The following is a 13,941-nucleotide window of genomic DNA, read 5'->3' on the forward strand; positions in this document are numbered from 1 at the left end:
GATCTCACACATACTGCGTCGAGATTTGGTAACTCTACCACCGTTGGCGAAATGTGACAGTCAATGGGGTAAGAGTTTCCGTCCCTCGGCGCGAAATGCATATGTACCAGTGGCCATGTTTTTTCAGAAAAATTGATGAAAACAACGTCAATTATGGTTTCGTATCTATGGTTGTTTAATAATGTGTGTTATATATTTATATACACACGTAAGTAGTCTTGAAAGGTGTACGTAAGTATGGTGGTAAGTAACGTTTGTCTATGTATATTTAACAAAACTCATAAATGAATAAAATTGAAATAATTTCACATAAATTTAAGATGAAATTTATTTTATTTTTATCGGTCTCCACGTGTACATGATTATCAAGTAGAAAAAAAATTGACAAACAGAAATGTCTTACCATCTGATATCAAAATATGTGTATCATTGATTCTGGAAAGTAAGTCGATAAATGTTTCAAAAGCGCGATTTACTTTACCATGTCGTCATTCATTATAGCAGACTGTCGCAAGATGGCGATATCATCAATATTGCGAGGCATCGCCATGATGAAGAAATTGATCTCTTTGTACGTCGCTACGAGTGTGATCGCGCCTCAGTCGCTTACTGCCTTGACGTTGGTGTGTTTTTGTTACGTTTTACTGTGTTCATCGTGTATCGTTATCATTTTTGTTTCCTTTAAGAACATGCCTCGTGTACCGTTAATATCGTTACTTTTATTTTTTTCTATTATTTCTATGGATTTCGCTGGATCTGCAAAAAGAACAGTAAGTAATATTCAGGTGGTTTAATTTGTTACGAAAGTTACATACGTATGAAGTTATAAAGTTACTTTGGAACGTGATTTAATCATAAAGCATTGTTATAAGTTCGATCGGAAATAAAATTTGTATGATTCACTCCTATGACTTTGAACCATTCGTAATCATAAATTCTTTATCGTTTTGCGTTTATAATTGTATTTATTTTTAGATATATTAATTTCTGTCATTTGTTTTGTTTTTTTCTTAAAGATATATCTGCGGTATACCATAACCTTTTTTTTTTTTTTTCACTTTTCGTTTAACGTGAAATATATCAATTGAAACCGATAATAAATTAAATGACATGTGATTAGTCGTATCTGTAACTACATTTTACCTTTGTTTGTTAATCTAATCTGAATTACGTCATTAGATTATTTACCCATGGATAAATACTTTAATAAAACAAATTATCTATGTAATTATAGTACTTTTTTGGAATTAATAGTTTATAATGGATTTGCGTACATGTTAATTATTTATAATAATAATGATTCTTTGTAGATCCTTCAATGGAAAATTCGAAAAGCGCGTTTTTTACGTTCGCCATCTTTCTTCCATTTCGTTTTCAGATTTTCTATTGGTCCTTGACGTTTGTTTATGAATTACGATCTCTGTGCGATCGTTTCATATTTTATGTGGAAATAAATTTCGATTAGATTTAACGAAATTTATATAAGATGACAAATAAAATTGTTAGATTCTAAAATCTATATATATATATATGTATATATATATATATATATATATATATATATATATATATGTATATATATTTGTCTTCAGTTACACTTCGAGGAACGATGCAAAAACAAAAATTGGACTACGATGTATCTGAGAGCAGACGGTTCGAACGATACGTTACATTATCTTTGGGATTTTGGCGGTAAACCATCGATACTAATGGCGCTGACGTCGCTTTCAACGACATTGAATATTGTCTGCGAAGATTTTCTTCAGAGAAAAGATAACTCCGTCATATTTTCGGAAAAACCAACTTACACGATTGGATTTATATTAAATAATGTTAGAGTATCATTAATTTATCTATTTAAAATATCAATAATAATTAAAATTAAAATTCAATGCAATTTATGATAATTCAATTGAAAAATAAATGTTACATTTAATTTTTCTTATTTTATGCAAGATTTACGTCACGAATTATAATATTTTTTTGATTATTTTTCTTACAGATTATCGAATTCAATGATGTAAATGATACGGCAGTGATTAACTTAGACAACGTTGCTAATATAAACTTCTTAAAGCCAGAATTCTTTCGTTGGTCGCGCAAATCTTTTTCGATGTTCGGTGATTCCTTTGGTTTGGATATGGAGGGTAACTCTTATAACGATAAACCTATGAATATCACCAGATACGGGAGTATAAAATTTTCGGTAAAGTATTTTGCTACATAGAACGATCACAAGAAAAATATTGAATATTTCAAAATATTACAATTCAAAGGCATCGATCGAATGAACAAAATCTTCCTTGAACTTCAGTTTGATATTTTTATCACTTGTCATTTGTTTTATCAAATAAATAAGTGGGGAAAAAATTGTCTGTTAGTGAAAAAAAAGTTTTCATGAAAATGACAATAGAGAAAATAAAAAAAGAAAAAAAAAAAAAAAAAAAAAAAAAAAAAAAAGAAAAAAAAGAAAGAAAATTTTTGATTGTAGATCCATTAAAATCGGTAAGTAAAGAAAATAACGATCTATTTTCTATATTTCTTTTAGTTAAGAGGATATTACTTCATGGATCATACTGATACAATACCGCATATGTTGCATACCGAAAATGCGACGTTGGTAGATTTAATTTTGGACAATATACAAACGAACGAGTCTTTCTCTAATAGCAGATTCGCTATCGAATTGATGATCGTTGGGGGTGGTGATCCTCATAAATCGATAATCATCGATTCTAAAAAGAATCTGGATGACGAACATACACCAGGTATATTCGAGGTGAGAATTTGAGATATTTAGATTCTCATGTTGAAATTCGATATTTATATTCGACGTGTTTGATATGTGATTATTGATTGTTTGATCTCAGATGATCGAAGTAAGAATACCGTCCTTCGATAGGCCCGATGAGGTAGAAAACAATAGTGCATATTTGCAATGGAGACCAGTGTCTTATGTATCGGCAAATCGAGATATCGCTGATTCAACGGAAATAGTACAGTATCGATCATCGAATGTAAATGATCGTATAACTGCCATCGAGAACTCTATGCTCTATTGTTATTACGGAAATGAAGCTAAAGAACTGCTAATTCAAACGCTTCTAATTTCGATTGGATCAAAAGGAGATGGATTTTATAAAAATACTCATTACACAACGTGGTAAGACATATAAAAATTTTCAAATTGATTGATTTCTATAAATATGTAAAAATTAATAATTGTCAACGCGCTTTGTAGGACTTTCATTATTGGATATGGCATACCACCAGACGAGCAGTTTTCTTATTTAGTGATCATGATCATCTCGATCGGACTTGGTCTTCCTCTTATCATTATGTTCCTAACTGGATTATATATGTGTATTCGTAACATGTCCAAACGAAACACTGACACTTATTTAAATCGATGAGCAAATAATAAGGTCAGCCAGAAATCAGGCCATCTAGACTAAACATGACGGATGTACATATATATATATATACATGTATCATGTGCATATATGCATATATATAGTTATAAGGATTTCTAACTGTACTACCAATGAACAACCGAAGTCGAGATTTCTCTCTGCAATTATGCATACTAGCACACGAACAAACAAGTTTATATGGATATTTTTACACGGACGCGTAGTTGCACGGCCGAGCGATGAGAGAGAGAGAGAGAGAGAGAGAGAGAGAGAGAGAGAGAGAGAGAGAGAGAGAGAGAGAGAAAGAGAGAGAGAGAGAGGGGAGGCATCGATTAAATGTGAAGAGACTTTACGCGTCTCTTTTATATTGTTCTACGCACGAGATAAATAATTTTTTTTCTTTTTTTTTTTCTTTCCTTTTCTTTTCTTTTTTTTGTCCTTTTTTTTTTTTATTAATAAATTTGTCGTCAGAAGAATCGTATATGTAATTCAATTGCATATGATGTAGTATAAGCATTTGCTAGTCAAGTATGATTTCTATATCTTTAACAGAAATTTCATACAAAATTTTTCCTTCGTTGCACTCGATTGAGAAAAAGTTAAAAACCAAAAAAAAAAAAAAAAAAAAAAAAAAAAAAAAAAAAAAAAATAAAATACGAGTAAGAAATCGTAAAGATATTATGGATCGTCCTTATTTCGTTGGATCTAGGGTATAATAACACAAAACCATCGATTCGTCACCAAGATGTCGCCGCACAGGACAAGAAAGAATAAGAACAAGCTGTATCTTAAGACTACCGCGTTCGTCTCTTCTTGGGATCATACATATTTCCTCTGACTAGTGGTGGAGATTGGCGGGCGAGCTTACTAACGGGTCCGGGGTATGGTCGGACGTTCGAAAAGCGTAGCCGAATGTTTTCAGGTAAAGGTAGTATGAGTGGCGCGGTATGGTACCGTGTTTCTCGATGCCACGCTTCAAAGAGGGTGAGGTGAGGATTGCTGCTTGGTGGGGTACACATTCATTGATCCGTCCGTATTACGGAAGCGAACAGTTCGAGAGCTTACGTATCCTGAAGAGTGAAAAACGGTAAGAGAGAGAGAGAGAAAGAGAGAGAAGTGGGGGGAAAGAAAGAGAAAGAGATTCAAACATGATGGCGTAGTAAAAGGGTTAGGTTGAGTATGATGATCTATATTTTTCAAATCGATTCCTTTTTGGTTCAGAATATTTGGTGCAAATCAAGTAAGAGACATATCAAGTACGATCGATCATTTACATAACGCGTAGGGGCTGGTCAGCCGTGACGCATCACCGTTTCATTGACGTTCTCCATTGAGAAGATATCGATGCGTCGTATCCTTCGATTCTTGTTTCATCTTCAGCAAGTAGAATAGCTACATATTATGTCTGGCCTGGTGGAAGAAGAAGAAGAATAAGAAGTGAAACGAATTTCTTCGGATTGAGTACTTGGTAAGAGAGAAAGAAAGCGAGTGTGTGTATGTGTGATACGTAAAATGTATACACGTGTGAATATGTATGAGTGAGGTAGATAGAGAAATAGATAAAGAAAAAAGCTTTGAGGATTTGGAAAAGCTCGAGCAGATCTCTCGGCGCAGGCAGGGTAGTGTCGGGTCTAAGAGAGGGGGTTGTTGCGAACGGTGCGGTTATAAAAGGTGGAATAGTGGGGGAAGAGAGAGGGGTAGCGCCACGAGAACTAGTTCTCACAGAGTCCGCTGCGCGAGTTTGGCGCGTGGCGATGCAGTAACGTCCGCGTCGCTCGGTTCGTCTGTGCCGTGACAGTCCTCCCGGAGCGAGCTTTTCGTCGTCGCGAAAAACAAGTGGTGTGTAGAGAGCAAGAAAGAAAAAGAGAGAAAGAGATAGACAGACATAAAAAGATAAGTGTAAGAAGCGAACGAATAGAAAGAAAAGGGAAAAGGATAACAGCGACGAACGTTTTCTTTTCTGTGCGAAACTGCGGTAGGAGTTGGTTGAGGAGGCGTAAAAGAAGAATAGGAGATATAGAAGAAAACTGAGAGATAGAGAGGTAGAGATAGATATAGAGAAAGAGGGAAGGAGAGGGATATAAAGGTAGCGCGCGCGCGCGCTCGTGTATGTGTCGGATAGAACCGAGGAGTAGGAGGAAAGAAAAGGAGTCAAAGGGACAGCATCGGTGCGTCGTCGTTTCTGAAGGAAACGTCAGTGTAGAGGAAATAAAAAGTGTATCGGAGGAGGGTGCGAGTGGTGGGGGAGGAGGCGAAGGCGAAGGAGAAGGAGGAAGAGGTGGAGGTGGAGGCGAAGAGAGGAGATTCGACGGAGGAGACGGTCTGACGTAGGGCAGTGCGGCTAGAGCGGGCGAACCGCGCGTCCTACCCTTCGCTCCCACCACCCTTCGCCCTTGTCGTCCTCGGTGCGATCCTCGGCGCGGCCAGCAGCAGCGGCACCACCACTACCTCCATCGTTACAGTCCACTAATACTACCACCATCGTTACTACCACCAATACTACCACCATCATCAGCAATACCACTACCACCATCAGCAGCAGCGTTTTCGTCATAAGCACGTAATCATCAGCACTACTATTAGCAGCTGCACTATTTTGTCATCGGCACCACTAAGTCCTGTCACCGTCGCCGTCGTCATCCTATCGTCGTTGACGACGACGTCGATGCCAGCGAGCTTCTTCTCCTCTTTGTCCTCCAGCTAAAAGAAAAGGGATCATCGTGCGCAGCAACGCGATCAATTCCGGCTGGTTGCGCCGCTCGCGCGCGGCCGTTACGGTCTCATCGCTAACAACGAGAAAGCAAGAAGAAATGACGACGGTGAAGCTGCCGAAGCGGTACCGATAACGGCAGGCCGAATGATGTTGTCGCAAAGCAAGTTCTACGCTCTCTTCATTCACTACACGTTCGTGTAGCGCGATACGGGGCGGGTCCTTCTTGTCGCTGCGCTGAACAGAAGAAGAACGGAGGAGGTGAAGGAGTTGGAAGAGGAGGAAGAGGAGGACCTGGTGAAGAAGAAGGAGAAGAAGAGAAGGAGAAGAAGAAGGAGGAGAAGGAGGACGAAGTGTGTTGGAGAAAAGAGAGGAAGACAGTGAAACTAGAGCCAAAGTCGGTACGTAAGAAATGCGATAAAAAAAAAGAAGATGGGAAGGAATAAAGAGAAGATAAAGAAAGGGAACGAAGTATATAGAGAATATAACGTGATCGTTCTCGGTGATAGGGAGTTAGGAACAGAGTTAGGAAGTTACAGTGTTCAGTGAGAAAGAGAAGAGATAAAAGAGAAGGATCAAGTGCGTCGTCATATCGGCTCTGTGCTTTACTATTGCTTTTCTTCGAGAGAAAATGAGAGGGAAGAGAAGTAGGAGATAGAACAGAGGATAGAGAAAAGGATAAACGCGAGGATACAAATTCTGCAGTGTGCACATTTATAATTTGCCACATAGTGTGTGTATGTGTATCCCTATTTTTCTCCCTCCCTCTTTCTCTTTTTCTCTCTTTCTCTTTCTCTCATTCATGATATTCGTATATATAAATATATAAATATATACATATTTATATGCATACGCTTATATATTCGTACATATATATTATAATTTTCGATAAACGGATCAAAAAGACTTTTCTTCCGATCGTAAGTATGCCATTTATATGTCTTTCTGTATCTGTCTGTTTGCCTATCTTTCTATTTCTTTCTCTCTCTCTCTCTCTCTCTCTCTCTCTCTCTCTCTCTCTGTCACTCACTCTCTCTCTATAAGTTTTTTTGCATGGTGACGCGTCCGTGTGTTTCTAGTTTATCCACATGCCAGCCCCCAGTCATTGATTCTACTACTTGAAGTAGTAGCGTCCAAGTGTGCTCAGACTCGATGGAAAGTAGTCGAGCCGCGTGGTGTAGGGCGGCGCGGTGGTGCTCCTCCCGATGGTGGCGCCATCATGTCACTCTATTCTAGCTTGGCTAATATAGCGGCACCCTTCTTCGTGGAACCACGGCCACGTCGTCGTCGTCGTTATGTCTCGTGCAAATAGGCGTGTTGACATGAGATGAATAGAGATAGACAGAGAGACAGAAGGCAGAGAGTAAGAGAGAGAGAAAGAGAGAGGGAGACAGGAAGAGAGTGCTCTTAAGAAGCATGCCTCTTTTGAGAAGAGCACGTCTGCTTGAAAATCCAAGATAGATAGAAAAAGAGAGGAAGGGAGAGAGAGAGAGAGAGAGAGAGAGAGAGAGAGAGAGAGAGAGAGAGAGAGAGAGAGAGAGAGTGAGAGAGTGAGAGAGAGAGAGTGAGAGAGAGTGAGAGAGAGAGAGAGTGAGAGAGAGAGAGAGAGAGAGAGAGAGAGAGAGAGAGAGAAAGTCATCTTATTCGAGTGGAGCGCGCGCGATCGAATCGCATGAAGTGCCACTCGCGCAAAAGAGACTCTGCGATACATCGATCGACATCGTCATTGCGCTTACGGATCGAACGAACCTAATTTTTTTTATTTTTTTTTTATTTCTTTTTACTACGAAAGATAATTGTAAGGAACCATGGAAAATTTTAGTTTGATTATTTTCCAAGTTTTTATTTTTTTTCCTCAATCTCTCTCTCTCTCTCTCTCTCTCTCTCTCTCTCTCTCTCTCTTTCGTCTCCTCCTTCATTTCATGAAAATTACTTCCCCAGTGAATACGCGCAAGTTGCGTGCTCGTTTCTCGCTCTCGGTGACCTTCCTTTGCGCGAAAATTGCGGGATCGATACGGGCCGTGCACGATTTGCTTGAACGTCTAACAGCGATATCGATCACCAACGAGGGCCTCGCGTCTCTCCTCTTTCTCTCTTTCTCTTTCCAACAGACGAACCATTCGTGAGGACCTTTCTAGGGTATGCGTATATCGCAACGAAGAATCTGAGGACACGTCTGACTTGCAATATCCGTCTCTTTCTTCTTCTTCTTCCTCTCCCTCTCTCTCTCTCTCTTTCTCTCTTTCTTTCTTTCTTTATATTTCTCTATCTCTTTTCTTAGGACTACTTCCGAAGAGAGAATAGTATAGGAAGGACACGCGTTAAGAACGCGACCGAGTTACCGATTCCGGCTTGTTTTGGAAGCATTCCAAGAGAAGAGGCGTGATACGATAACGTGTGCCTGTCTCTCTCCTGACGAAAGTTCGTCAATTTCAATGTCTACTCGTTCAAACTCTCCACCATCGATCGATCAAATCAATTGCATGTCTTTATTACCATATTATATACATATATATATATATATATATATATATATATATATATATATATATACGTACATGCCTTACTATTACTGGAATGTCGAAACCATTTATTTGTGTTATTTTTTCTTTTTCTTTTTCGAAGAGAATATGTATACTGATGTCATGTCGCCCGTACTCGTGCTTGAGCTATACTACTTAAAATATTCTTTTTTTCTTTTCCAAATAACGATGAACAAAATCTATTTCTCCTTTTTTTATTCCTGCTCCTAGACTCCTTCTACTCCTAGACTATCGTCATTAAAATCAAGTTTAGCTAAAAATCAATCGGCTCGCTCTCTACTCGTACTAGTCTGGTGACTTGTTTTCTTTTATCCGTAGAAGTTAGTAAATTTATCTCTTTTGGTAAATAAATTATCGTTTGTTCGCACGTAATGTCAGAGGTCGCGAAGACCGATTTATGCCCAGTCCTGCTCCTTCTGAAGAGACTCGCACGAACATCCTCCTCTAGTATGACGTACGAACGTATCTTTCAATTCATTTTTTTCCACACATACACATACATACACATCATTTCAATGTCCACCTTCGTAGATATCATTTATTAACAACTTCGGAATATTAAGGAAAGATACGATCCCGATGTTCGTTGTTTTGTACTATTCTTATTTTCAAGTTATTTTGATTCATCTTTTAGATCGGTGAAATATTTTCTTCTTTTTTCTTTTCTTTTTTTTTTTTTTTTAATCTTTCTTCTTTGAATAAGTACATAAGAGCTTCAGGTTTGGCGTTGGCAGTGCAAAGATTTGGCTCGCTGCCCGTTCCACTGACTCGAATTCGCTCGAATCTTCTCTATTTCTTTTTATTTTATCGCAACCTCAAAAATGAGGAAGGATTTCTATTGCTGTAATCATTAAATGATTATTTATTAATATTTGTTCGATAATAGAATGATAATAAGCGTGATAAATGTAATTTGTCAATTGGTTTGAATTTTTATTCTTTCTCTCTCTCTCTCTCTCTCTCTATCTCTCTTTTTCGTTCTGTTTTTGAATTTTTGTGAAAAAAAAAAGAAAAAAGAAAAAGAAAAAATGAAAAATATAACGAAGGATATAACGTCAATCGTGAAATGGCTTTATTAATATTGCTGTTTCTTTCTTTTTTCTTTCTTTTTGTCTTCTTTTTCCTTTTTTCTTTTTCTTTTTACATAGAAAGTACCATAATAATGATGCACCGCGTTTAACAATGTAAATTTGTCAAATTTTAATTCGTGTTCTCTCTTTCTTTCAATTTTTTTTTTTTTCAAATCTAATTTTTATTATCTTGTTCTTTTTTCTTTTTTTTTTTCTTTTTATATTTCTCTACTAGAAATTTTTTTTCCTTTACCTCTCTCGTTGCAACGATATTAGTATTACGTTACACGACAAAAGTTAGGAAATAAATAGGAAGGGTGGAAAGTAGTTTGTAAGGTAGTAGGGCTTTTTAAAGGGTTAGCCATGAAAGGATGAAGAAAGGAACGGACGGATGGACGGATAGACGGACGAACGAACGAACGAACGAACGAAGGGGAGCAACAGGTGCTCTCCATGCTTGCTTTGGTACTGACTTACGAGTGCAAGTGTACCGGGATGAGTGCGACCGTACTTCGAAGAGTGCAGGTTTATACGCGATCGATTATTCTCATACGAAAAAAAAAGGGAAAAAAAAAGAACGACGGCTAGACATTCCGCCCCACGATTTTTTCGACTACCTCAAGTAGGATAATCTTCTCTAAACGTTTTCTCCTTTATAACTCGACCAATTATTAATTATTATCCAATTTCTTCTTTTTTCTCGATCGTTTTATAGAAATTTATACGACTGTGTTGTTTATGCGACTTTTTTCTTTCTTTCTTTGTCTATTTCGATCGTGTTACTTCTTTTCCATTTTCTTCTGCCTCTTTTTTTATCACACTTTTTTTATATATAGATATATTGTTTTGTTTGTATATAGATTATTGTATGCTTTTCAATTTGGATATTATACTTTAATTATAAATTTATATTATTCTTTTCTTTTTTTTTTTTTGACTTATATTATTTTTTATAGTAAGATTTAAAGATACTCGATACATTCGTTAAACATATATAATGAATTTAAATAATAAATATTGTAATTGAGTAAATAGGAACAAATGATAATCTCTCTCGTATGAGTATCACATAATTTTATTTTATATTTTATATTTGAGTTTCTCTTTTATATTGTGAACGTAAACGGAATATATATATATACATATATATATAATACTAAAGATGAATAATATTTTTTACAACGATTCGTCTAATCCAATAGTGCGCCGAGTCATCGGCTTTAACTTGATCGTTGGGTACATATATACATAGAATACATATACACATATATGATCGCAAACCACGAACAAGGGGCTTGTAAATAATCCCCTTTCGGTTAATGACAAAACCCTATGCGGCATTAATCCTGAACGTTTAATTATAATCGAAATTACCATGAAAACAGGCGTGGATTTTAATATGATTGGAGGTTAGTCGGTCGGTTTGTTCTACCATAACGCATTAAGGACATTTTTTTATATCAAATTGTTACTTTGAGAAATTACACTATTTGTGAATGTTTTGTTTGGTATGCTTTTTTTCTTTCTTTTCTTTTTTTTTTTTTTTTTTTTTTTTTTTTTTTTTTTTTTTTTTTTTTTTTTTTTTTTTTTTTTTTTTTTTATAATAAGTCTTCAAAGAATCATCAACGTAGTCGTAACAATTTATAACATTCAATCGTCATAAAAAATATTAATTGTGAAAAGGGAAGAAACAAAAAAAAAAAAGAAATTGGAAAAAGATCGTGTGAGGTAGCGTGGACGATTCGTGACGTAATTGCGCGGAAGTAGTACAAGTCAATTTCGTATCAGACAATTAACAGTCACCGCCATCAAAATGCATTAACCACACGTATCTCTCTCTCTCTCTCTCTCTATATATATATATATATATACACACATATATATATATATATCTATATATATCTATATACGATATACGATATATATATATCTATATATCTATATAGTCGACGTTGAACACGTATTCGATCGAATATGTGTCGTGTTTCTTTGAATACTTTTTTTTTACTCCTTTTTTATTCTCATTTTTATATTATATTTTGTCGAATCGATCGATGATCACGACGACGACGAGTCTACGGGTAAGTATATTTCTCAACGTGAGGAATCCTTCGTCATTGAAAATTCTCGATAAGAGAGTTTAGACATAACGTCGAGACGTACTAGTAGTTGCGATGGTGATGGTGTTCGTGGTGTTAGCTTTAGTGTTAATAGTAATGGTAGTGATGTTTGTGGTTGTGCGACGACGATGACAACGACACGACGACGACGACGACGACGACGACGACGACGACGGCGACGACGGCAACGCCGGCGACGATGACGGCGACGGCGACAACGGCGACGGTAGCGTCAGTGGTTCGTCGTCATGGCAACGTTTTTCCGCAACGTACCCGGCCTGATTCGTGACGTCATGCGACGTCGGCGTCGGCATCGAGCCGCCGCCGCGCCACATCGCTTGCTCGACAGAGATAAAGAGAGCGAGAGAGAGGGAGGGTGAGAGAGAGAGAGTGAGAGAGAGAGAGGGAGAGAGAAGATAGGAATAGATTTTCTTTACCGGTGGCTTCCGGTGGAGCCACTGTACGCTCTGCTTTTCATCAAGATGGCGGATAGGTCACACACGAGAATATGTTTCGATAAATCGTAATGCAATACGTTACGAAAAATTTTCGTCGTTTTATCTTGACAAAATATACACGTGAAAATTTCACTTCGTGAAACGTCTTGTTTTAATACGTAATAACATCATCATTTTGAAATTCATTTAAAATTATTTTATCTTTTTTGCGATCGTTAACCTCGGTAATAGCTTATAAATAACTTAACGATTAATTGCGAACTCTTCGTTCGCGAAATTTTATTTTCATGAAATTTTTATTCTCATGAAATTTATCGAGATTTAATACGTACGCCTTGACGCGGTATATCGATCGTCCACATTGAAACTGGCAAACGTATTTAAAAGCATTACCCTATAAAATATTTTCTAAAGACGTTAAGAGAAGTATATATGAGTATATATATATATATATATATATATATATATATATATATGGGTGTATATGTATATGTAGATTTATCCGTATATATTCACATATAAAACTATCTTATAGGTATTATCTTCGAAGCATAACTTCCCTTACATTTTTCATTCTTTTCCTCGTGTGCGTACCAAAATTCTTTAGGTCGATTTCCCTTAAAAACTTCGAACTTTTTTAAAGTCATATATATATATATATATTGGTTACATATATATATATATATATGTAACATATATATATATATATGTAACCAACGTTCGATCGTAAATGCGTTGCTCTCTCACTCGCTCGACAAGCGACCTCCTTTTTCCGTCGCAACGTATATACATGCATATATATACGTATATGCATGCATGCATGCATACATACATACATACGATTCTCTTACAACTCTTTCTTTTTCTTTTTTTATTATTTTATTTTATTTCCTTCTACTAAAACGTTTTCTATTCTTCGATAGATCGTCAATAAAACAAGTAAAAAAGAAATAAAAAAATATAGAAAGGAAAATTAAAGAAAGATAAAATATATGAAATCAAATATAAAGGGAAAAAACAATAAGAAGAGAGAGAGAGAGAGAGAGAGAGAGAGAGAGAGAGAGAGAGTGAGAGAGAGAGAGAGAAAGAGAAAGAAAAAAGTAGTAAATTGACAAAACTGTTTGTAGAAATACACAGGATGTATCAAAAGTTCCTAGGTGATTTTAAAAATCAATCTACTCTTTTTCGAGTATTTTCAGACTAATTTCTTTTTTTTCCTCTTTAGATTGCGAAACCACAAGACTAGCTTGTTAGTTTGTAAAACTACAAGCTAACTAAGTACAATTCTAAAAAGTCTTGGAAAGAATTAATTTGCAAAATCATTTAGGAAGTTTTGGTCCATCTAAGAATTTTTGATCCAACCTGTATTTCTACGATGATGATGACGACGACGATGACGACGACGACGACAACGGCGACGATGATCCCTGGGTGAAAGGGTACTCGTGCTGTGTCTTTCTTTTGCTAGGAGTATGTCACTCTAATTGGATTACTAATCAAATTAAAAGGCGTCCAGAGTCGTGGATAGTAGGAAGAGAAAGACGATGAGGAGGCTGATGTTAGTATTGGTGGTAGTGGAAGAAGCGAGGATGGGGGATCGGGGTGGGATAAATTGAAGATGAGAGAC

The 13,941-nt window shown here is 36.5% G+C and overlaps 2 protein-coding genes across 29 annotated transcripts in view; both read left to right on the forward strand.

Annotated features, from left to right (window-relative positions):
• Positions 1-590: 590 nt before the first annotated feature.
• On the forward strand, positions 591-3,890 carry LOC124947992 (glycosylated lysosomal membrane protein B-like). Its single transcript, XM_047490953.1, has 6 exons — positions 591-770; positions 1,593-1,832; positions 2,003-2,206; positions 2,549-2,779; positions 2,871-3,163; positions 3,242-3,890. The coding sequence occupies exons 1-6, from the start codon at positions 690-692 to the stop codon at positions 3,411-3,413; spliced, it is 1,221 nt and encodes a 406-aa protein (XP_047346909.1). The 5' UTR covers positions 591-689; the 3' UTR covers positions 3,414-3,890.
• A 452-nt stretch (positions 3,891-4,342) lies between these two features.
• The window catches only part of LOC124947990 (sodium channel protein para), a 58,134-nt gene continuing 48,535 nt past the window's right edge, over positions 4,343-13,941 (forward strand). For all 28 annotated transcript variants that reach the window (XM_047490925.1, XM_047490934.1, XM_047490927.1 and 25 more), the window contains exon 1: positions 4,343-6,524. The gene's annotated coding sequence lies outside the window, so the exon portion shown is untranslated. The remainder of the gene's footprint in view (positions 6,525-13,941) is intronic.

This window comes from Vespa velutina, chromosome 3 (assembly GCF_912470025.1).
Source record: "Vespa velutina chromosome 3, iVesVel2.1, whole genome shotgun sequence".
Classification (NCBI taxonomy): Eukaryota; Metazoa; Arthropoda; class Insecta; order Hymenoptera; family Vespidae; genus Vespa; species Vespa velutina.